The sequence below is a fragment of the Gavia stellata genome, chromosome 1 (assembly GCF_030936135.1).
Source record: "Gavia stellata isolate bGavSte3 chromosome 1, bGavSte3.hap2, whole genome shotgun sequence".
In the NCBI taxonomy this organism is placed as follows: Eukaryota; Metazoa; Chordata; class Aves; order Gaviiformes; family Gaviidae; genus Gavia; species Gavia stellata.
The window spans coordinates 84,093,289-84,118,136 of record NC_082594.1 but is presented as its reverse complement, the minus strand read 5'-3'; the positions used below and the strand labels follow the sequence as shown (position 1 = coordinate 84,118,136).

Genomic DNA, 24,848 nt, shown 5'->3' with positions numbered 1-24,848 from the left:
CATCTACAGTATAAGTCAGAGGAGGACCATTCTTGGTCAGCAGAGAAGGTGACTACACTCTCAGCTCTGAGCATGCCCCACACTTGCAAATGAGGTGAAGGAGAGGTTGGGCTCACACTGAAGCAATAATATTTCAGGGCTTGAACCTTCCCTCTGAAGATCCCTAGAGCTCACTGCTCCAGGGACTCGCGCTTCATTGCCAATGTAGGTATAACCAATAAGGCTTTAGTCTTGGGAGTAATGGTACTTGTCTTATAATGGAGGTTTTAGGAACCCCACATGCTGATTTCCTGGCTGCCCATACTGTCGTGGGGAAAATCACAGCAAAGAGAAAGGAATGCAGTTGTGCAACTGGAAAGAAAAGCATTGTTTCTTTCTTTTTCACTCTGTTCTCTGTGACACTAATTCAGCCTTTTTACTTGTTGTCCCTCTACTACAAACTCAGTTAGCAGAATTTAAAACTAGACCCCTTACAACTGTAAAAAGTACCAGTCTTTTATTAATGTATATGACACAGAAAATTGCTAAAAGGTAAAATCTGGCCAAACAGAAAATAATTTTTTGAGGAGAAGGTGTGCATGGGCTGGAGAGAGGCTGTTGTGGACATCATACAGGACAAATGCAAAGGGTGGGGAAACCCAGGAACTCGCATTTTTTCAAACTGCAAGAAAAACATTTATGGACCTGTGATTTGAAAATAAGGTCTCATTCATCATGGGTGAGGACCACAAAAGCATTTCCAGCAAAGCCCAGGAACTGCCACTGCAACCGCCAGCTGAAGAGAGAGAGCATGAGCCAAAGCTTCCTTCAGTTCTTTGGGGTCAGCTTGTAAATCCAAGTAGACCATCTTGTCCCTTAATAAGTGCAGAGGAAACTGCACTGTTCTGGGTGTTGGCTAAGGCATTCATTTCTGATAGGTCCCTTAGCAGGTACTTTTCCTGCACTCCCACAATGTGATGGGAGAAACTTGGTTTTAAATGAAACGGGTAGAAGATGTAATTTGGTTATATATGTGAACACAGACCTACACACACACACAAATATACATACATATATCTATCTGTATATGTATGTACACGCACACACACACATATATATACATATACACATACATATACACATATACATATATATACATACAGTATGAAATGAATCCCCAACTTGGACAGAGCTCCCTGCCCCACCTAAATCCTAATGGACAAAGGGACCTGTGCTGGCCTCCCCCTGCACTGTCCTGACCCTGCAAAGATTGCTGTGCAAAATAGCAATGTAGATGAGTCAGGCAGGGCTCAGGGGAGATCAAACCATGTGGTTCCAGGGACTGCAGCATTTATTTCAAATGGTGGCTTTCCCCAATGTGTGCATGGAGGTAATAATCTCGTCTCATCACTTACCGAATCCCTGAACTTCCCACCTAATGGCTCAGCGCAGTCTATGCCTGTAGGCCCTTTAGCATGCAAAGATAGGATAAGGTGTATTTTGAAATAAAAGCAGTATACTTGTTTGAAGACCTTGTGTGAAAATTTGTTTGATCTTATGAACTTTTTGTAGATTTGAAGAAATTAGCTGTGCTGTCTTCTTACCTCATACTCTTACCAGAAAGAGCCAGAGCCAGCTGAGTGCCTAATTTTGGGTAGGATTGTTGCTAAGACTATTAACGCCTGAAGGAATTCTGCTTGCGCCAAAAAATGGGATGGCTACATCCCAGGTAAGGGTCATTTTTCTCCGGTTTGTTAGGAGACAGGTAGGGTTCTGTAATGTAGGACATTTCCAGGCTGGAACAAAGATGGGGGAATAATCACTGGAACTGAAGATGCTCTGACTAAGAAAAGACTTCAGGACCACCGCAGGGAACAGGTGTCTAGTTATTTGGGAATATACCATGATCCAAAGGAGAAATCATGCCCAGAGTGAAATTACAGAGTGTGGTCCTGTAGCCATGAAAGGAGTCCCAGTTCTGAGGAGTGGATGTGGCAACTGGATCCTGCGCCTGTTGTGGCTTCACCCCAGTCTCTACTTCTCTGATGCTGTCAGAAGAGAAGTGTGATCAAACCAGAAACTCCTTTTGTGAGCCCTGTGTCTATTTACTCCATGAGATACCTATACATGTGGACCAGGACACCAACAGCCCAGGATAAAGTATGCCTGTGGGCTACCAACCTGCTGTGGGGATATCAGAGGCTGCCCTTTCAGAAAGGGTGATGAAGGCAGGGATTTCTGCCCCTATGGGGAGGGCTGCAGGACCTGTGAAGTGCTCTGTGCGACCTTATCAGCCTCCAGGAAGACGAGGCTACAGCTCATCTGTCAAGACAGAGGGTTTTGTAACACAACACGGACAAAATATGTGCAACCAACACCAGAATGTTCAAATGATTATCCTATCAGTCAGCAGGTCTCTCGGTCAAAGGAGCAAATGGCCAAAGTCTCCCTGTCCATGGGCGACTAGGGATTAAAGGACTTCTGTCTCATAGGCTCCTTCTTACTGTGGTTGAATTTAAAGCTCTTAGCTAATGGTTTTTCGCTTATAACCCCTATCATTGCATATTTGGATACATATGTGGATTCCTTTTAGTGGTGGAATTGCTGACATGTTTGCTAATACAGCTAAAGATATGATTATACATGAGATATGGCAACCTAGCCTCTAAATTCCAGCAATACTAAAGGGTAAAAATTGTTTTTCCATTCCTTATTTTATATGTTAATCGTCAAAACCAATACTTATACCACTTTCTTCATTTACACAATTTTTCCCACAACATTTTTAATGCTGAAATTTCTATGGCTAAGTCGCAAGTGTAATTTCCAGTCAGACCAAAGTGTCAGCTTGCATCCAGCATGCGAGGCCAAACCCAGGAGCCAGGAAGGCATTCTGCAGGGAGAGCCCCGGAAGGGGCAGTCCCTGTCCTAATCCATATTTCATTGGCAGTTGTGCGCCAGCGTGCGCCCAGGTTGCCTTCACAGATTCCCTGCTGGTGGGGTTTGTGGATGACATTCAGCTGCTGATTTTTTTAAAGATGTGGGCAAAGAAACCCTAAATATGATTCCAGATCTCTTGCATGTGTTATAAATAGGAATAAAGATGAAACCCAGTTGATTAGGCTGAGCCAAGTTAGGATCAGAATTAGCCCAGGATTAGCAACTTTGTGTCTCCAAATACACGAATGCAAATTCTGCTTTAGTAGACAAATTGGAAAAAAAACCAACTTAATTTTTATTTACACGGTTTAGACTTTCACATGGAAGTTCTGCCTACTTGGACTTGTACACAAATGAGCAAATATTCAGGGACAGGAAAGGATTTTGTGCTTGTAAATGATACTAATTTGGGAAAGAAGAAAGTGCAAATGGAGATGATCCATGAGCACAGAATTTTTGCAAACAGACCCAGAGAAATGAGGCGGGGGTACTCCTGAAAATCCGTAGCCGTTTGTTTGCTGGTAGATTCGTGATGTTTGTTTTAGACCGAGAAATTGCTTAAAAATAAAAGGGCACTGCTCAGATATGAAACCCCTGGTGTGACTGTGACTCAGTGAAATTGGTTGAACCGAGGGGAAGGAAATGAGCCCGCTCAGCTCTGTGATTTCCACGCCATGGAGACAACGCAGGGCTTCCAGTGGGAAGCGCAGCTCCCCAGACATGTGGTTTCAATATCCGTAGGGTACGCGGCGACCACTGCTGCGCAGCAGGCGTTCGGATCTCCGTTTCTTGCATACCGTCAGGGCGTGGCAGATAAGAAGGGTGGTTTTGCAGAGAGTACAGCGTCCAGGGAGGTGCGCTGCAAAGTCGCCTGCAAAGAACTTGCTCGGGAGTGGTGCAGATCCGCGCGTGCTCATATCTCTGTGTGTTTTCTTTGCAAATCCCCTGCAGGCAGAGTTTGCTCAACTAGTTGAACTGGCTCTTTCTGTCTTGTTTTTTCGGCAAACTAAGAATTTCCTTCCTGATAAAAACGGAGGGCAGGCGCCCCGATTGGGTGCCACGTTGGAGAGGATGTGACATCAGGCACATCTCTCGCTTCACCAGATCGCTGGCTGCCTCCCAGGGCAGCCAGGGAGCTGTTTCGTTAAATCCCAGCCCAGGTAGTCGAGTTTCTGCACAAAGTGCTGCTGGCACCACGTCCCAGTCTGCTGCAAGGTCTGTTTGACTCGTGCGTGCAGAGTCTGCTTAACAGATCACTTCCACCGCCGGGGGCTCGCCAGGGACGATATAATTTGAACTCTCGAGACCGACTGCGAAGTGAAAAAACAGAAATTGGACAGACGGAGCTGAGATGGATCATGAGGGAACAAATCAAAACGCCGGCAAATCACAAGGAGCCGGAGGCCAGGTGACTGCAACATCTCTATCAAATCCGCTGATGAGGGGTAAGTAACTCTCCTGCCTCACCACGAGCCTTCACCTCTGCCAGCGGTGGCAAAGGGGAGGGTCAGGCTTCGGCACAGTGCTTCTCCTGATGCCCTGCTTCCAGGGCAGGTCTGCAGTCAGTCCCACACAATGTCCCCATGCCCTCACACTTCAGAAGGGATTTTAATAAGCTATTTCTATTTGATACTGAATTTTCCGTTGTTTTTTTGGTGTATCACAGAAAAGAGTGTCTGATTCCGTACCGCAGTTTGCACGAGCAGAAACAAATGCAGTACTTGAACCACAGCACACTGAAAAAGAAGTTGTGATGCAGCATGTTTGACTTAGATTAGTGCCAGCTGGAAGCTCAGCACTGGCTCAGTTCCTCTTTTCTTTTTCTTTCTTTTCATTCGCTTCCTCCTTCCTTTCTTCCTTTCCTTTCTCCTTTCTTCTTCCTTTTTTATTTTTTCTTGTTTTCTTTTTCTTCTTCTTTTTCCTTTTCCTTTTTACTTTTATCCTTTATCCTTTTCCTTTTCTTCTTTCTTTCAGATGAGCCGACCCAAGTGTTGCTGCCCAGGCTGAGTCACCAGCCCTAGTGGGTTCTTCTGCAGTGGCCAGGGCATTGTGGTCAGTTGTGACCAATGCTGTTGTGGTCACCGGTGAACAGTTATTCAGACAAATGGCCTCACTCTGATCATTGCTCTGTTGTCTGCCCCAGAGCCATTGAAAGTATGACATGGTGACAAAAGACAAGTAATTTAACTTCACATAACAGTTTAGCTGGACGTGCTCCCTCTAGCTCTGTTTTCTGAGAAGCTGCTCCATCAACTCATGGCGAGTGCAGAGGGAATGAGGTAAATTAAGATAATGTGACTTTACACTGTCTTCCCTCCTTTCCTGGGCTGTTCAGGACACTTCCATTCATATCAAATAGAAAAATAAGACCCTAAAAACACAATGCAAACACGATCAGTATATCTGCTGTGTTGCCTCTCCTCATGCGTGTCACGTACCTACATCCTGAGGCTGGGGTGGGAGGAAAGGGGCAGCGATGTTATTAACAGTATGAACTGAACTAGGTCTGCACTGGAGATGAGCTCCAGCAAAATGGAGGCTGGAAGGAGGGGAGCCCACATGCTGCGCTGCTGCACACAGATCATGTGGTCCTTTGAAAATCAGAGTTCAGTCCGTTCCTCTTGTGTCTGCCTGCTCCTTAGCAGAGTCAATAAGCTCTGCTGGTGGTTTAGAGCAGGAATGTATTTGGCTCAGGCTACATATGTCACAAACTTTAGGGGAAAGCCTCAGACTATGAAAAATACCGTTTGTAATACTGTTATATATAATGCCATAGGCATATGTGTATGCAAATATGTATGCAAGAGCAGACCTCCACCGAAAGGATTTCAAAGCCCCTTGCAAGCTGCACCGTGCGTGACCAGCGCAGAAGGAAAGCAGCCTGGGGACAGGCACAGAGTGTGCAACACCCTCCACATGGTCAGAGGCTGGAAAAAGGTACTTTCAGCCATCACCACAAAAACGAGTGCTCTTCTAGAAAGGTCCTGTGGACGCTCTGTTGTCCACAGGGAGCAGTCAGGGTTTGCATGCTTGTGTGGTTATTGCTATAAGGCTCCCTCTGCATACACCACCCTCCCAGCGTTCATGTGCCCAAGTGATGGCAGTGCAATCAAATATGACCAGAGGTTTAATGTAACCTCTGGGCTGGCTGGGGTTTTCAGCGGTGAAAGGGGAGCTGGGTGACTCAATGCCACTGAAAGCCAGTGGGTTTTTGGATGTCTAGATCCTGACGGTCCTGAGGCCTGACTCAGCTTGCCTGTGGACTAAGGTGTGGGTAAATCTCAAATTTGGATAAATGGCCTCGTTCCTCTGTGAGAGAGCAGTTGTACATATTTTTGGCAACCAGAAATCCTTTTTACTGTGGTGGTACATGCAGTGAACACAGCTGTGCCACCTGCATACACTTGCTCCTTCACAGCAGCTCTGGTGGGCAAAGTGTTTTGAGGACTTTCCCAAAAGTCACTATTTCAGGATTTTAAAAGTCCATGCCCAGTTAGAACTGGCATTTGCTTAGGCTTTAATCAAAAGCCTGTGTATGGTATAAATACCAATTATTTATATTACTGATGGCCTGTCTCCTGTGCTGTGCAGAAGCGGGGAGTGAGACCCCAACATCCACTGCAGCTTCCCCTCCTTGTCCAGGCAAGAAACACGAGCTCCAGCCTGGAGCAGGCAGAAAATGGAAACTCCGTGGTCTGCTGGAGGATGATGCCCCGGGCACAGGAACTGGGGAAATTTGCCATCCCCTGCAGGGAGGCTGCCTCCCCGGCGTTGCTTCAGGATGGAGGTGTTTGCTGCAGACGGAGCTGGAGCAGGAGAGGTGGCAGCTCGGGGCTGTGCTGTTCCTGGCGAGAGATTTGGAACTACGCTATGGCAATTAGTCATCTGACAGGTCTTTAAACCACCTCTTCCCAGTGTATCCAAGGCTAATGTGAAGCTACCGTAGGCCTCCACGCCACTCGGTTCCTCTTAGTACAGTATTCCCAGCTGGATGAGGGTGTGTTTGCATACACCTCTTTTTATTTTCCACTCACATTTATTTTTGATGCTTCTGTGGTCAATCTTTTAATTTGTTGTTAAGAATTGGCGAAATTGCAAGCTAATGGCCAGTCCATAGATGAGTATGGCCCGGTCTGGCTCTTTTTTAGAGTCTCAGTAGAAACCTGCCTTTTTTCAAGCAAGCGCTGAATGGATAAATTCTGCACATGGATGTGATGACATGACCGTGCACCTCCCTCTTTGTCACCAGAATGCTGACACGTTGATATAACAACTTAGTAGTTTGCACAAAACCCCACCTGTATTTGTGTGGCCAGAAAAAGACCAAGCTGCAGCTCAGAAAACTTGTTCCTCAATCTAGATTTTTAGAATTACTATAAACATGCTTCCCTTGCAATTCATGCAGATTGTGCAATGGCATTAGTTTCTAAATGGGAAAATCAAAAGCTTTTTACAGAGCCTGGAGACACAACCCATGGTAACACAGGCAGGATCAGCAAGAACAACAGCATGGTCAGATAAGCATCATTTGACACACATCACTTAAAGCAAAGCTATTTTAGTCAGTTAATAATACTGTGCTTTAATAATTGTAGCATAGTTTGGCTATCCTTATGAGACCAGAACCACAGTTTCTGGAAATGGCTGTCCATTTGCTAAAGCCAAAGGATGTTTGTGAACTTACTGGAACTATGTGTTTGTTGTGGGACATGGACCATGGAACATAGAAGGAGGCAGGCAGAGCTCAAATGTTGCTAATAACAAAGAATACAATTTTCTTTAAAAACCAGTTGATGTACATTACCGAGATTTCCTGAGTTCATTCCTCTGTTCATTTCATGTACTCGGTACCGCTCATAAAGCTGTATTGGGGTTCTAATTTTGGCCTTCTAATTTTGAGGCTTCTCCCAAATATGAATCACATCTGAGTTTATGAATCTTTCTGTACCTGTGAAGTTTGAGTTGCTTTTCAGTTTCTCATTTTTTTCCCTTTCACTTTTGTAGTGAAAAATTAATACAAGACTGGAAAACATCACTTGACTCAGGAGTCTTGTCTTGTTAACTAGTTCTATACTGCTAAATAAAAGAGACTGGGACCATTTCTGGTTTTGAGACCAAATGGTGCAGACTGACTTGGCTTCACATCCTCACCTGCTTAAAGTTCAATGCTGAATTATCGTCCTGGCTTTCTTTACTTGGCAGTGCAGATTGACCTACTAAGTCTGCACAGTCTCTGACAGTGTCTCATAGTCACAGGCAGCAGTGGAATAGATGGCAGGTTTCAAAGTGTCCACCAAACACCTAGTCTGTAGGCCGTGGTCAATAGGTTACCAAACACCTTCTCAGTTCCCTGGCAGCAGACTTATGATCTGAAGGAAAAAATCCAAACCCACAGCTATAACAAATACATGCCAAGAGCAGGAGAAGGCGCCAAGCTTTCTTCCTGGGGAGAGTGCGGGAAGATGACTGTGCCCTGTGCTTGGAGGAGGCACTGCCTCAGGGCTGATGGTCCCCCCCAGCCTGCTCTCCAAGGCATGTCTCCTTCAGAATTCAAAGCTGATGATAGTCATTTTAACTGCTCCCATGAGCAGGATATACTGACCAGGTAAGAGAAGCTCCAGCCACCAGATCTGTGTCCTGTCTCTAGTCATGGTCAGTCTCCGGTTGACACAAAATAAACCTCCTTTGTGGCCCCAAGGGGTGTCCAGTGATAGCTTAGATCAAGTAAATATAAACCTAGCATAAACCAACAAATGATCTAGTATTTTACGCAAGCCCTCCCCCTTTCTCTTCCACTAACTCAGTAGTAGTCATAACCAGAGACGGGGAAATGAGGAGAAATGGTGAAAATCATGAATCAGCTGCTTGTCCAATCATCCCTGATGAGACCCCTCTTCCTAAGGGCCGTGTTCCACAAGCTCACCCCCCTTCATGCTTCAAACTCACCTTGAGTTTATTTCCAGCATGTCACTGGGATTGTCCTGTGAGCCAGGAGCATGCTGAGGCATTGTTAGGGAAGGATTCTCACAAGAGAAGGTGAAGTCTTGATTATTCCACTAGATTTTTTTTTTTAGTTACTTCATTCAAATAAGAATCATCACAGGGACCAGTTGAGTTCCCTCTTGTGATATGTGTGTGACTACCAATTTGACTAGCTGCTTGTTAGCACATTTTTGGTGTCCAAGAAAGGAAACACTAAAATTTAGCCTAGTTCAGTCTATCAGTGAGCCATTGTTCAGAGACGGTAAGATGCAATATGTACATATTTGCAAAAGTGTGCTATGCAGGTAAGTGTTGTGATGGACATCAAGTGGCTCAAAAATGGTGTATTGTAGTAACAGAAACATCCTTTTGCCTATATGAACAACTCTAGAAAAATGTATTGCACAGTCATAAAAGAGTCTTCCACTATGCTGGCAAAAAGTCACCCCCTACCTAATGTAGTTATGCAGGCAAAGGTCTTCTGTGTGTGATAAACAACACATTTCAGATACCACCATCTTCAGGTCACGATTTACTTAGTGCAGAATTTTTCAGTCACAAAACCATTGTAAGTCTCGCTATACTAGATCTTATCTTGTTGGAATTTGATGTCCTTTACTGAGCACGCTTGAAGGTGAGAGTAATAGCCCAACAGGCTGGGAGATGGCTGACACAGTTGGTTATTGCCCTGTTCTAGCACACCATGGCATAGCCAGAAGGGGCAGGGCATTGGCCTTGAGGGGTTCAGCTCTCCCATGCACGTTCATACCTGAGATAAGATCTGCAGATCTTGTATAAGCACTGACATCATCAGCTAATCTGGAAAACTTATTTCAAAGAATTATGGTGGCTTATTAGGTTTTGTTGCTGAAGGTGGACTTCTCACTGTTAAGCATCCTGTTCCATGCATGTGATCTAGCATAGTCCCTGAAAACCTCAGCAACTCGTCCAAGTTGCTCATTGGGGTTTTCTATGTAGTTAGTGGAAGGAGAATGGGACATCTCCAGAGAGTAGCAAAATGTGTTTCTAAAAGAAGCTGGGTGAAATGCCCTCTGGAAATGCTTCTCTTCCTTCTCAGGGGGAACCTGGGCCATTGACGTAGACCAGACACTGGGTTTTGAGGCAGTGAATGCTGAAGGAGGTAAACGCCTCCCAGGGGGATTATTGTTGTCAGCTGGCTCTGAGCCATAAAATCCGTAATACTGAAGTTCCTCTTCTATTAATATTTGTATGGTATATATGTGCTGTACCTCACTTTGCGGTTTCAACAATGCAGAGAATACAGCTATTACTTAAAATGCACCGCTGCACAGGCTAACACCAAACATCGAAAACTGAAAGGCAAAATAAAAAGGTTACACAATTTATCTCCTTGTACTTTGGTACCTTCTCTTGTTAGGTATTGTTGACTCTAGCCCAGCTCTGAGCAGGAGTAAATGACTGAGCTGCCATACCCCCTTCAAAACGTAGTCCTTTTGAACTCATTGGTAAAGTATAATGAGCTTGTGAAAACAAAAGCACTGCAAAAAATTCAAAATGAGGGACAAGCTCAGTCAGAGCAAGGTGATGTTCTGCAAATCCCTCTCTCATCTTCTGAAGGGGAGCACAACTGCTCAGCACCAACATGGGATGAGTTAAAAACACACCCAGAGAGAAGCCGTCCTCTTGTTTCATTCCCTCCCGGCAGCTGCTCCAACAAAAGCTTGGCAGCTTATGTAATAAATTAGAGAGGTTTACTGGGGTCACACAGATGAAGTAAAAAACACGGATGAAAAGGTCCACGGAGCTGTTAGCCTTTTCCCTGTCTTTCTTTTTATACAGACTTTGTTTCAGACTGGTCTCCTTTACACGATGCCTCTATCCATGGGCGTCTGCTTGCTCTGAAGAAACTCATCAAACAGGTACCCCTGTGCTGGGTCGGTATGATCTCTGCTGGGTTTGTTCAGTTGCTAAATGCAGTCTATGCTTTACTGTGAAACCTCCAGGGTGAGAAAATCATGTTGACTAGAATGCAGTGAAATCTGTGTGTAACAGATACTTTTTTCTCAACAAGCGGTTCCTTGCCTAGCACAAGCTCTGTGCACTAAGCTGATGGTGTATTGAAATATCCTTGGCCATACTTTAATTCTGGTGCAGGTAATGGGACCCCGGTCGCTTGGACCTTCAGGTGGCTGGGGGATTCCTTCTGCAGCTCCTGTACCTGCAAGCAGTGTTTGGTGCCCCAGCTGGGGGGCAGCTCCGGACCCAGGCAAGGTTCCGGTTGAGGCTTCAATTCAGCCACCCACACATCTGTTTCTGAAGTGCCTGAGGGTATCCAGGGCCCCTGCTCCCACTGCAGAAGGGCATGGCTAGGGAGAAGTGATTTCTGAACCTCGCTGCTCCATTTCCTCAAAACTCTTGGATTTAACCTGTGGAGGAGTTGCTGGAAAGGGAAGGGTTTTTGGAAAGTTGGAGGCTTTTCCAGCTTAACCTTCTGGAGCACCAAGATTGCTAGAAACAAAAAATCCTGTAGAGTCAAACCAATGGTTTCTAATGCAGGGGCTGGCTTTCCTTCAGAGCATGACACACTCTGACCAAAGACCAGAAAACACCTCAAAAGCATTTTAGGATTCGATCCAGTCAAACAACTGCAGACTCAGCGGGCAGGAGGTCAGACTGCTTAAGCGGTGCTGTAAAAAGGCGGCAATCACGACCCTGCCAGGAACTCTAGTAGCAATTTTTAATCTTTTTTTTTTATTTCGAAGTTTGTTATTCATGGTGTAGTAGAAATAAAATTATGCTGAATTCCTAAAAGGATGTCTGTATTGTCCCATCGGACAGTCCACTGCCTACAGCTTTCTGCGCCGATTAGCCGTGTGTAGAAGGCATGACCTCTGGTACGCTGTGCCAGTATGCACTCCAGCCAAAGCACCACAGCCTCTTTTCTCTGCTTAGCTATTGAGACGAGTGTCTCCAGGCAGTTGAGGAAGGTGTGATTACATAAAGCTTTAAAGGTCATTATAGAAAGGGTTGGGTTTTTTTTGTTTGTATGGGGGTTTTGGTAGTTGGTTGTAATGATACTTTCTATTAATTCATCAGGGGAGTGATGTGAATCTTCTTACAGCAGACCAAGTGTCTCCTCTCCATGAAGCCTGCCTAGGGGGTCATGCTGCTTGTGCCAGTGTCCTATTAAAACATGGTGCTCAGGTGAGTGTACAATGGACAGACCAGTGTCTCCAATGTTAGTATGTTGTATTATGACTTTCTAATGCTAGGTTATGTACTATTTCATGACAATGTTTCACTGTGATTTACACTCTGTACTTACCTCAGCCTAAAGTACGTATGTTATAAAATGTGCTTCTTGATAAAGCAATCCAAAAAGCACAGATGATATAAACAACAGTTACTATTGTTATTTAGATGAAGGTGCAATGTTCTCATCATTTACTGAAAGAATAAGGGGAAGTTCCTCTTGCAAAGGGTTTATAATCCTGCAACAATTAAGGGTGCATTTTATTTTCTGCACACACTAATCCCATTGGTGTCAATATGCAGAGTCTTGAGTAGAGGTATAGGACTGTTAGGATCAACTGACGATAAAATGGGGAGAAAATGGAAACAACATGCAAGTACGATGGTGAAATGGGCATGTCTTATGGCCTCTACTTTTCGAGCTAATGTTGAAATTATAGTGAATAAGAAAATCAACTCATTATACATACATTACCTTTCAGTTTATATTTCTTTTAAAAAGGGGGGGCTGCGCACTTCCAGCTAAAAATGGACCATTTCAGGACAGGGCAATGGGAAGGTGTGTTTCAGCTGAGATAACTGAGAAATGGGCACATATTTAACTTGGTAACTGCAGAGAGACCCTGGAGCGGCACTAGACATTCATTTGCAGCAGGAGAGACCTGGGGGCAATTTTTAAAAAGATGTTTTTAATGATCTTTTTAATAAAAACTTGTAATCCTCAGAAGCAGTAGGCAGTTTTTGCAAGGAATTAAATAAAAAGTCTTGAGAACCCTACTTTCTGTTGAGAAACTGGGTAATTTTAATCTATTTTGAAATAATGAGAAGACAAACAGAAAGCCTGATTGTCGGGTTTTTTTCCCCCAGGTGAATGGAGTTACTGTTGACTGGCACACTCCGTTGTTCAGCGCTTGCATCAGTGGCAGTGTGGCTTGCTTGAATTTATTACTGCAGCATGGAGCCAACCTTCACCCGCCCTGTGACTTGGCATCCCCCATCCATGAAGCTGCTAAGAGAGGTAACCCAATGGGCGTCAGCACCCCTTTCCACGTTACTAGCAATGTGTTGAAGTGGAAAAGAAAGATAAAGAAGATAATTTTCTTGATTTGGGTCATGTGAAATACCTTCCCTGTTGGTCTCATCACGAGCAGTGCAGTTCCTCCCACCCCTGGCGCTCACTGAGGGCAGCTCGGATGGGCTCTTGGGGCCTCTGAGCTCATGTGGTGACACCTGGAAGGGGTTGCATTGTCCAAGTCAGTTGCCTACAATGTGGATGTCTGAGGGAGTCGTCTGGCTACCTTCAGAAACAGCGGAGAGAAGCACAGCGTGATTCGTCTCATCTTCAGTAGACTTCTGAAATGAGTCAGATAAAATGCGAGGGCTTTAGCTTGTTTTGCTAATAGTGGCTTTGCAGCTCCTGTTTTCCACCGGAAACACTGGCATGGATGAAAGTATTACACTACCATCTACTGACAAAACATTGATTCTTTGCCAAATTACCCTGTCGCAACAGAGAATTTGCTGAAAAAATGCCTGATCTCTGTAAATTGACTCTTCCTTTATCCCTTTTAAGGTCATGTGCAATGTGTTGAATTCCTCGCTTCCCATGGGGTAAATATAGATCACAACATCAAGCATCTGGGTACTCCGCTTTATGTAGCTTGTGAGAACCAGCAAGTGAACTGTGCCAAGAAGCTGCTTGAGTCAGGTAAAAAGAAAAATAAAGGATGGTGTACTTTTGTTTTCTGCAACATCTATCTTTGGATTCTCGTTGCATCAAAGATTTAGAGGAGCTCCTGCTCTGGGACCTGGAGGTGTTTCGCTCTTAATGGCAGCCCTACATTAAATGGGGTAACAGGGTAACCAGGGTCTTCTTGACCAAGGAATTCAGCTTTACAGCTCCCAACAAAATGATGGGTGATCCTGGGTTTCACATGGCCAGTGGTGCCTGGAACAAACACCATCCTTTCTGGTGTCTCTGTGTGCGATGCTGCAGTTATCTGAAGCGGGCAGGAAAAAATTTCCTTTTTTTCTTTTCCTCCCTCTTTACCCAAAGCAATTGTCTCAATAATTTTTAGATAGTATTTCTGCAAAAATGTTTTAATTCCCACTGAGTTCACAAAAAGCTTGAAACATTTCCAACACAGAAAAATGTTCAGCACTACATACTTTGCATCAAACAAACCTGTCTGTAAGTCTAAGCATTTGGATAATTATACAAGACCATTTCTTGTTATCTACAGTAGTGCATCTCTTCTAACCAAAGGGGCCATATAACCTAAAGTAGCCACATAGCTAGTACAATGGACCAACCAAGCCGCTTTGGAAAAAAAAAAGCAAACATCCTGTAGATCACCTTATGCGCTATTTAGCACAGTGATCTTTTTTGGAAGAACCCAAATACAAATTAATCTAATTGTTAAATGTTTGGCTATTATTTTCTGTTTTCTGCCATTTTGGTTTTTGCTGCCTTCTGTATATGAGAATGTGTACTACAAAAACATAGAGAGTTGTGAATTAGTTCTGCAGCTCACCCTTCTTAGGGTGTTTTAGGAGCCATTAGCCCAGGATAACAGATGGGGAACACTCATCAGGGGTGCTTGCTTATATCCTCCTCTACCAAGGGCCTCTAGAACTTTTCCATCCTCACATTTTTTTCCCAACAGCTACTTTGGCATTTGGAAATCCCACCAGCTTAAGTCTCTGGTACAGAGCAGGTTGAAACCCTGCATGTATTTTAAGGGAATGGGGCACTGAGATGGGGAGCAAAGGTGGGCTGTAGGTGGAACTACATCTTTGTCCTGCTTCAAGATATCCATGGGCTGGGCTGTGGATGAAGGACTTCCTCATGCACCATTCCTCTGGGACCATTTTCTTAGTCACAACCCCACTCCTCCTCAACCAGTGGGAGCTGTGCATGTGCATGTGTAGTACCAAGCCCCAGTGTAAGGGAATCTACCTCTGGGTAGATGCTACAGCATTTACGGATTATTCAGAGAAATAGCAGATAGTGCAGAAAATGGAAATAGGCTACTGTATAGTCATTATTCTTTGTCATTATTCTTTGTCATCTCTTGGTGTTCAGGAGCAAATGTGAACAGCGGCAAGGGCCTGGACTCCCCTCTGCACGTGGCCGCCAGGAATTGCAGTGTGGAGCTGGTGACGCTGCTGATTGACTTTGGGGCGGACATTTGGGTGAAGAATGCCGAAAGCAAGAGGCCGATGGAGCTGGTTCCACCTGGCAGCCCTGTGGGCCGACTCTTCCTGCAGAAAGAAGGTGCCCCTTAGTGCTTGTTTTATTCGTTCACTCGTGATTCAATAGGGAAAAAACACACAAACTGCTGCAAAAGGCTGTGCTATTCCATGCTACAAGCGCTACAAAACTGAGGCTACTAAGAGGTAACTAAGCTTACCCCTGTTCACTGACATATGGACACTATGTTTTCTAGTGTCAGAATACAGTGGTGCACTAATAGGGATAATGGTAACTAACAGTAATAACCCATCTTTCAAAACCTCCAAGTTGTGAATCTACTGCATCGCGGAGCAATCATATGGAGCTTGCAATAGAATGCAAAATAGAGTTTAGGGTGAAAAACCAAGCAAAACGCTTCTTAGAAATTAATGGTGGCTTTTTCTGATTACCTAAAGCACTGAAGTCAGTGGGAGTCTCTCAGTTCCCTTGTTTCTGAGACGGGAGAAGACCCAGGAGTGTTATATGGAGCGTGCTGACAAACACAATCAGAAAATCAACTCTGAAGGGAGTTGAGGCTAGCTGGTGAGCACTAGGACTGGGATCTTTGGTTATACAGTATGCAGATGGTCAGGTACATGCCAGATACTGGTACGAGCATAAATGCAAAATTGCAACCAGAAAATTTTTAAAGTATGTGATACTGGGAAAAAAAAAGTATATGTGATCTTCTAGTTCTTTGCCCTTTACTTTTATTGTTTGGCCAAGAACTTATGTAGGTACAAAAGTACATTTAAAATGAAAGACTCTATATTAGGTTTTTTTGTGGGGATTAAGGAAAATTGCACAGGAATGATATAATGAATATATATATATGTATATACATTTATAAACTAGGGGTTTTTTAAAGGCCAACATTATGACGTGTTGAATAATCCAGCAGTATCAAACTGTAGGCTTAACCCTTAGGGAGTGCTTATTTTGTACCTATAAATGAAATATTTCCAGATCCGTTTTATTTTATTGGTTATGAATACTTAATAAATTATGAGAGAAATCTTACTTACCAATCTTCAGGAAAATTAGAATAAGGTCTCTCATGCCTAATCATTAGTGTACTTGTATTCTTCTTTAGCTGTTCTCATTCAGTCAGAAAACTATGCACATTACTAAATAATTTTCATTATCTTAAACAAGTTGCTGATGGTGTGGTCCATGACTTTATTCTTCCAGTTACATGTCAATGTGATTGTTTTCATGAACACCAAGGTTGAAATAGTAACACGAAAATAATAGCATGAAAACAGCTGTGTTGTGCACATTATGTATGAGCAACGGATATTTGGTTTCCCAGCCTAATCTATGGTGCACAGAGCAGTGATCTTTTCGAGCTCCAGTCCCTGCTGTGTTAGACTCCTGACTCCCGTGGCACCACGTGTGTCCTGTTTATTTGAGATAGAAAACTATTTCAGGCACACCCTGTGGAGCCAGCCCAAGAAGTGCTGCTTGGGCTGAGCTGACAGCTTGGGCAGTAAGGAGTTTTTCTAAGTGAAATTCAGCAATTGAAATCAGAAATGATAAATGCCTGAAGGGCATTTTGCTGCTGAATACTTTTTTTCTGATGCTCTCCAGCATGCCGTTCTCTGAGTAGGGTCATGCCTGATGGGCAGCTGATGGCTAACTTCTTTTGCCAGCTGAACCATTGCAACCTGGGGGCGTGCTGCAAACTTCACCCCTCTGGTTTCATGAGGAGGTCTGGCAATGTGCTGCAGGGATCAGAGTCACCGCACCAGCCCCACGGCCCCTCAGCACCAGCATGGCCGAGCTGCTGCTCTCCTGCCCCGCTCCCATGCATGGTTCCTCTCGCCCCACGCCGCAGATGCTGGGGGGCAGCAGCCCCATGCCCATAGCCAGGGCATGCTGGGGGGAGCATGTTTTTCCACCAGAGATGAGTCGGTGAGTGTGCCAACCCAGAGTTGCCCTGGGACTACCCCAGAGCAGGTATACTACGTGTGGTAGTCTCCCTTCCCAGGACTTCACCGTGCCGCTGGACCACCACCTACCCTGCTAACGTTGCAGGAAGAGTCCTGTGTGTGGGTGGGAGAATTAGCTAACGATCCAAAAATGCACTGTGTTTTTGGAGGCTATGCTTGCCCTTGCTAAATATTTTCAGCGTAGCAACACGGTTTGTGTTTTGGTAAGTCTTTAGTTTTTCTTTTTCTTCTTTGAATGGAAGCTTTTTTAAATTAGGTGTTTGCAGTCAGGGCATTTATCTGTGGGATCAGAGTGGCCAAACACACATGCAGTGTGACCCTGCAACAGCCAGCCTCACTTGCCCCGTATCACCTTCCCTTGTTGTCTTGTACCCAAACATAGGGTAACTCATCCCCTGACTCCTAGCAGGAGGGCACAGCCCTTCCAATGGTGCAGCGGTCTTCAGCCTTGCAGAGATGCTGGAAAAGTGGTGTCCTGCATGAGGGAAGACTCAAAAGCTGATTAAAGCTGCCACCTCACTGCATTTTTGCTGCAGCCCCCGTTTCCTTCCCGCTGCGCTTCACTTTTCCACCAGCACTAACATGTCAGCTCTCTGGTGACTGCTCTCTTACCAGCCCAGCAGGGAGGCATGGGGGGTGGCACTTAAACTGTCTCCTCCCAGATCACTTACCTCCCTCGTGCTTTATACAGTGTCTCTTTTCATGTCCTCCCCACTCCCAGCATCCAACACCCGTGTCCGCGCTCGCTGCTGCCCCCCAGCCTGCCCTTCTTATCTGCCCTCCCACAGCCCCGCCGTGACCCTCCGCACTTGTGATCCCTGCGTGCTGCACACCGGGGCGCAAATGACATGTTGGGGGGCTGAACATTGACAGGCACCGCAGTTGTAAGCACCAGACATGATCTACCTCTTTGTGAAAAGTATAAGCCCTCCAAGTAAGCGTATAATGCCATTATACTCAAATAAAATAAAAAAAGCACCACAGATTCTTCAGCAAGGCTTGTGTTTATCAGAACAAGACTGGTTAATCTGAAAGGTTTAAATAAAGGATTACATAGTATTTCTTTTGCTATGTGTTTGTCACTACTATGAAATATGTCTCAAGAAAGCAGTGGGCTGCAAACTTGGATCTCACTGGGGGAGTCAGGGGGGAAAGCACTTTGAAGGAAGCATTGATCATCTCTTCTCAGACAAAACAAACCACTTCAGACTCATGCAGCTTAAAAGGGAAAGACTGACGCTGCTAATGCTAATTGCGGCTGTGTAATGACAGAAAGTGATTAGTCTTGAATTGAATCACAGGCAGGCTGATATCGTTTGGTGGGCACAGGTCTGGCTTTTCACTGCTGCGTGTCCTGGAGTGACTGCACACCCCCTGCGCGAGGTGGGTTGCAGGAGTTGGGGGAAGTGATAATGCACAGCTGCCATTTTAGCTTTACAGTTTTGGGGCAATAAAGCCACATGTGTAACCTCTTCCCTGGCTCTTTCTCCAGGGCCGCTGTCCTTGATGCAGTTGTGCCGCCTGTGCATCAGGAGGTGTTTTGGACACAAGCAGCATCAAAAAATAACTGGACTTCTCCTCCCGGATGAGCTGAAACATTTCCTTCTTCATGTTTAAGCCTTTCATGTTCAAAATGGTGCCTTTAATAACACAGCAAGGTTTGTTGAGGAAAGACTTTTCTCATCAATAGTGTTGCCAATGCCTGCAATGTTAATTTATGATGGTTGCTGGTCCCTAGTAAAGCCCTGGGTCCAAGAAAAATAGGACTGACCAACTCGCTCAGTCCTCAATGCCACCACCCCTGGCAAATCCATCATTTAGAAAGGAACAATTCTGCATGGCTGCATGGTGAAGCTTGCAAATGTGACTCAAGAGCCCCCTAGAAAGTGTAGAAAATGAACATGGTGTTTTAAAATAGATCTCTTGATTCTCTGTATCCTGGCACAGTTTCAGAGGGCTCGTGGTTGACAGCCCCTTACAAAGAAAACGCATATCCCAGCCCAGCACTAACAGCACTTCATGTATATATTAAGGATACTAAGGGTAGCTACACTTTCTCTGTAAGCAGTGCTCCTGTGCCTGCCATCTGTGAGAGCTGTACCCACACCACTGTACAGATAAGGAAAGGGAACCCAACTGAACATAGCTGCAAAGCAAGAGAGGCCCTCTGGCAGATGTTATTTATTTTCTAAGTATATCACACTGTGGATAGATGAGCACCAACCAACAATCATCTGCATTTAGGCCAGCATCTGAAACATGCGTTTCTGCCATGATATCAAGTAGGTCACTGCTGATGGCAGCTCCCTACAGTGCAATAATAGCAGGGGGAAAGTTTTTAATCATCCATTAAAACCACTTATTCCTGATGCTTTGAGACATAAGGGAGCCACACTTCAGAACTGCACATTTTCTCCTTGTAGCATATTATTTTTCAAGAACACAGGCTAACAGCTATCAGTTGCAGGCACTGAGTGCTCGCCCTTTAGGCCCTGAAAATTAGGGCATATTTCCTAAGCATTTCTCAGCATGCATCAGAAAAACAACAGCTTCTATCCCCTTTCCCCACCCAAGAAAAGAGACCATCTTAAGACATAATTTTTTTTTCTTGGAGAGGTGCTACCTCATTCATAGCATTTTCCATGGGAATGGTAATAATAATACCTCTAACGCAGGGTCATAAAATAAACAATAAAAATACTGAAATTGAAGTCCATTCCAAATTAAAAAGATAATGGGCTATTTCTGCCCCCCGCTCGGTTGCTGAGCTGCTGGCTCAGTGTGTGTCTCTCAAACAAACACAATGTATGGTTCGTATTCCACCGAGGTCACAAGAACAAATATTTCCTCCAGCTAAACTTCAACACTGGGTGTTTTTCTTTCTCTCTCAGAAACACGTCCTGCTGCCACAAACCAAAGTGCGGTTACGACTGCTCTGTGCTCTCCCGGGCACTCCCCTGGGAATAACGGCTGTCCGATACACATGGGAGTGAGGATGCTGAAGCTCTGGCTCCTCTGCCCATTGCCCTGTCCCCTCTCCAGCTCTGAACCGTGGTGCATCTGCATCACCTGGGAGCAGCAGCGCACTCACCACCTCCCCTGCGGGGATACTGCCATGTCGCCTATGCATCGGAGGTGCAAGCCACCCACTTCAGTGCTTTTGGAGATCCTTTTCTTCTTCACTTCGCTGTGAAGACTCCTGCAAGAGTGGGTGTGGTGTGCGAAAACTGTGATCACATCGTTAATGCCAGCAACGAGATCTACTGAGACCTCATCTCGCAAGTGGAGAGACCAGCAGCCTTCAAATACACAAACTTACTTTGATCTTTACTAGTGTGCCAGTGTGCACAGTGCAAGCCTTCCCTTCACGTATGGTTAATTGAAGAGGATGGATCAAATGTTACCTGGATGCTCATATTTGATGTAAATTACAACTCAAATCCTTGACTGGACAACACGACTGCTGGCTATATGTATCCAGTATGATGGTTTGATTTTTTTGTGCTGACCAAACACAGCAAGAGCAGTTCTGTTAGTTTTGTGGACACTAAATTGTACCCTAAGGGGACAAAATGACAAACACAGTTAGGTCCGTAACTCCCCTTGTGATAAAGACACCTAGAAATCTTCGCTGATCAGACCCAATCCATCACACATAATTTGAGCCATGTAAAAATTCACTGGCTGGTTTTAGATGGCCTTCTATATTCTTTCCCTCCTGCTCAGGAAGAAAAATAGACACCTGTCTTCATAGGCTAAATAAAAGCAGGCATCTTGGATGGGAAAGGTGATCCTTCTAAAATCAATATCTTGGTTAAGCTGAATCTGCATTGAACAGGCAGGGAACAGACAACTAACCTAGTGCTTAACTTTTGAAGATCAAAGTGTGAAGATTCCCAGATTTGGTGACACATCTGAAAGCTGAAGATCCAGCTTATTATATTTTAGATGATGAAGAACTATTTTTTTACGTACTAGTTTTATCATTTACCTTTAAACATCTTATTTTGTAACTTCATCCAATGGGTTTATAGGAGTAATGCTAATACCAGGGGAAAATTGCTCTCAGAAGGTGGTGAGAGTGTTGCTTCTAGACTGCTTTTCTTCTGGAAATTTTATAGTGTGACTCTGTTTACTTGAATCCCTCTGATCAAGTGTAATTAGGATGAATTCTGTATGCTCAGCTTGTATCATCTCAGTATGTTTGCTTATTTATTTTAATATAAATTACGATCAACACTGGCGAACCACAGCATTATGCATCAACACTTATAAACTGTCAAAGTTGTACAAGATGCAAATTGAATAAGCTCATTATAGGTGAGGTTTGAACCTTTTTCTATATTTGAAACCATTCCGAATATAATGCAGTACTTGAAAGATTGTCAGGAATATATTTTATCAGATTCTTTGCTATTACTTTCTTAGCAGTTTAACGGTAGTCAAGCCACAATTGTATAGGATATTTGCTCAAAAATAAATGGTTTATAGTCTTTTTTTGATTTTTCATTCATTTTTTAAATTATAGCACGTATTTTGTGGATTGGCTGATACCATGGAGTTTTGGACTGAACTCTAATTGTTTGCAACCCTGCCTACAAGCAAGTGGTATACAGAACAATTCCTTCAAATAGACCTGTAGTAAAAATAAGACTAAGACGCAAATACTGTGCAAATCTTGCCTTTTACTGATGTTTTAAGGTAGAGTTGGACTCTTGCAATTCTTTTTCTACTCACTTGAGGGTTAGTGAAAAGGAGTTGGAGATTTCACAAAGTAGGAAAAGATGTAAATTAAGACGGTCACCATCTTTAGTCTGTTTTTTTTACTGATTTGCATCAGTTTGTTTCTCCTCTCTCCTCAGCAAGAGGCACATGTAATGATCTGGCTGCCCTTGTGTGTGCCTGCACAGCAGGAACTCTTTACTGGAAGTGAGCATGTGGAGATCCCCGTATGGTCAGAAGTCCAAGAGGTGTCCGCCAGCATCCAGCGTGTACACTGCGGGGCCGGAGAGATGTGGGAAGGCAGTAATTTCCTCTCCGGTAGATGCATTTCTGGGTGTCTCTGCCCGCAGAGACCAGCTGAAAGAGGGAGGGCAATGCCAGCAAGTTGCTTTACAAGATGTTGTTTCTGCTGGATATAGAGCTGCTTATGAAAACTGTGGAACTAAACAACCAACACCTCAAAAAAAGAAGACAACTGATTTAAGCAAGAAAATTCTCTTTTGATTTATTGAAAGATGTCTGACGCAACAAATAGTTGCAAAGTTGTTTTGGCTCTTCAGCAGTTGCTAGGTGGGATCAGCCATGTCCCAGGACTTGGTTCTTCATTCTGCAGTTGCGTGCAAAGGTCCACAGCTGCCCTGCCCATTTCTCGCCATTTCTTTTTTTAATCTTAACTGGAAACCACAGACATCTTAATCCAGTAGATGTAATATACAGCTTTGGAGTGCATGCAGAGAATGTCCTTTTGCCTCTCCACTGACATGAATTCATTTCAACATGACTAAGAAGGAAATAAATTTTTGCTTTACTAGCTTAGCAAAATGGGACAGACCAGCTTCAAAATAGCAGATCAGTGGTGCTAGAAGAGAGAAAAGAGAGTGGTTGTATCCCTAAACATGGGATATACTCAATTCCCCTCAGACTCATGTTCTTGAGAGCCACAGGTCCAGGACTTGATGCTCCTGAGCCACTTTCTCTTACTTAACATATGCACTGTATCTGTCAAAATGGAGCCTGCCTTGCCCTGCAGTCCCAGCCAGAACCATGCTGGCTTTGGATAAAAATCCCCGGGAGTTATTTCTCTGCATATCGAGCAATTATTTGTCATTCCTTGACACATTGCTCAGCTCACTGCTCCAAGGGATACTCACTTTCATGCACACAGGCAACATTTGATGCAAAAGTGCTCTCTAGGATGCCTCAGGGAGTCCACTTTTCTTTAAAATGATTGCAGTGAACTATTGCTGGGAAGAGAAATGTTTCAAATTCTTATATCACCATTCAACATAGTAACCCTTATTCCAGCTCTACCTGAGTGCTCAGGTAGCACACTTGGACAATACCTGGATCACGTCACTGTGCAACAAGGTCTTGTTTCTTTTCTATGCCAGGTGAAGCCTTTACTTTCTGAACTACTGCCCTTTGCATTTTTAAAGGCCCTGAAACTCCTTAATCATCACCAATTCAAGAGACACAGGACTAGATTCATGGCTTTACTGCCTGTGAAGTAAAATTGAGTTTGTAATCTGTCTGCTGTCTCACTTGTTCACAAATTAAACTGTGGAGTCTCTGCTGAGTCTGGGGCTTTTGAAATCCCTAGAGCTTTCCTTTCTGTTGTCTGAAAAATACAGCGGTAGCAGTTAAAGCAGCTCTTTGTCTTGTGAAAGCACACTGACTCTGAGTCCTGAAGGTTCATACAGACCCTGGAAAGATGTTATGAATACGAAAGTGTAGGGTTGTCTCATTGTCATTGAAACTGCACTCTTTATTAACTTATTTTGGGGAATGGGCATTGTGTTGATTTTGTCTTTGATTAAATAATTGTCCCAAAACAGGAGCTGTTTGTGTTGTGAGCTTCTGCGTGGAGCGAAGCTCCCAGCAGCTGCTTTGCTCTCCCCAGTCCTCCCCGAAGGTGTAGCACCCCTCTACATGACTCCCTTTTGCACCCTCCCGACAAGCATGAGGGCTGAGGCTGACAAACTCTTTGTCCATTCCAACTGTTTATATATAATTTTTCCTATAAGCTGGTAGGCGGCACCTCCGCCTTTCCAAGTCTTTTCAATGAGAACTATAGACAACCCTTTCCAAAATAAATGCACTCATATTTCTGGGTTCAGAATAGGCCAGAAATGTATTTCTGCTTCTCAGCTAATCAGACCTCAGTGAGCGCCACGTGCAAGCATATCCCTACTTTCTTGGAGTTAAGTCTATTAATTTGTCCCATAGAAAAGGTGAAGCACTCCTCAGGCCCTGGGAGTACCAGCTTACTCTCTTTGCTCACTGATCGCTGGAGAAGGACAACTTTGCTCACAGCTCCCAGTCATTTTTTAGCCAGACAGACACCCTACCCAAAATCTCTTCCTCATAGAGCAAAGGTAAAGAAGTAGCTTTTTCTCTCTTTCAATTTACAGGTACTTTTATTATTTCTGGGGCTAGAAAATTAAAAAAAAAAAAAAAAAACAGTCATAAACAATTTAATGCAAATCAAGCAAATTGCTCATTTTTCTTGCAGGAACAGAATAAAACATAGGAAAAATATTACCCACCAGTTGGACTATTGGGACATATTCTTTAGAGGTGATGGAAGCAAGTTCAAATCCCCTCCTAGAATGAAATACATTCAATCTCTATCTTTGCTATCCCCAATGCTTTGGAGATAGATCCTTCTTGGTTTTGGTGAATCTAAGCCTCTCTCTCACCCAGCTTATCCAGCAAGACTGTCTGACTTGAGTTCACTAGTAGTTTCTCACTGATAGTGCCTCAGTACATAAGAGCGTAAGACTGGATGTTTGGATTAGGGCATC

At 44.2% G+C, this 24,848-nt stretch overlaps 1 protein-coding gene across 1 annotated transcript; it reads left to right on the top strand.

The window, feature by feature from the left end:
* Positions 1–4,270: 4,270 nt before the first annotated feature.
* Positions 4,271–20,234, top strand: ASB9 (ankyrin repeat and SOCS box containing 9). The gene is made up of 8 exons (XM_009818772.2): positions 4,271–4,364; positions 10,723–10,802; positions 11,980–12,087; positions 13,003–13,153; positions 13,709–13,843; positions 15,221–15,412; positions 18,815–18,980; positions 20,214–20,234. Exons 1-7 carry the CDS (start codon positions 4,271–4,273, stop codon positions 18,937–18,939), a joined length of 885 nt encoding a protein of 294 aa, XP_009817074.1. The 3' UTR covers positions 18,940–18,980; positions 20,214–20,234.
* Positions 20,235–24,848: the final 4,614 nt, after the last annotated feature.

Excerpts from the sequence above, each read along its gene's own strand:
- ASB9 (XM_009818772.2), top strand. The coding sequence starts at position 4,271 with ATGGATCATGAGGGAACAAATCAAAACGCCGGCAAATCACAAGGAGCC. Across the intron at positions 4,365-10,722 it reads ATCAAATCCGCTGATGAGGG|ACTTTGTTTCAGACTGGTCT; the intron begins GTAAGTAACTCT and ends CTTTTTATACAG. Across the intron at positions 13,844-15,220 it reads CAAGAAGCTGCTTGAGTCAG|GAGCAAATGTGAACAGCGGC; the intron begins GTAAAAAGAAAA and ends CTTGGTGTTCAG.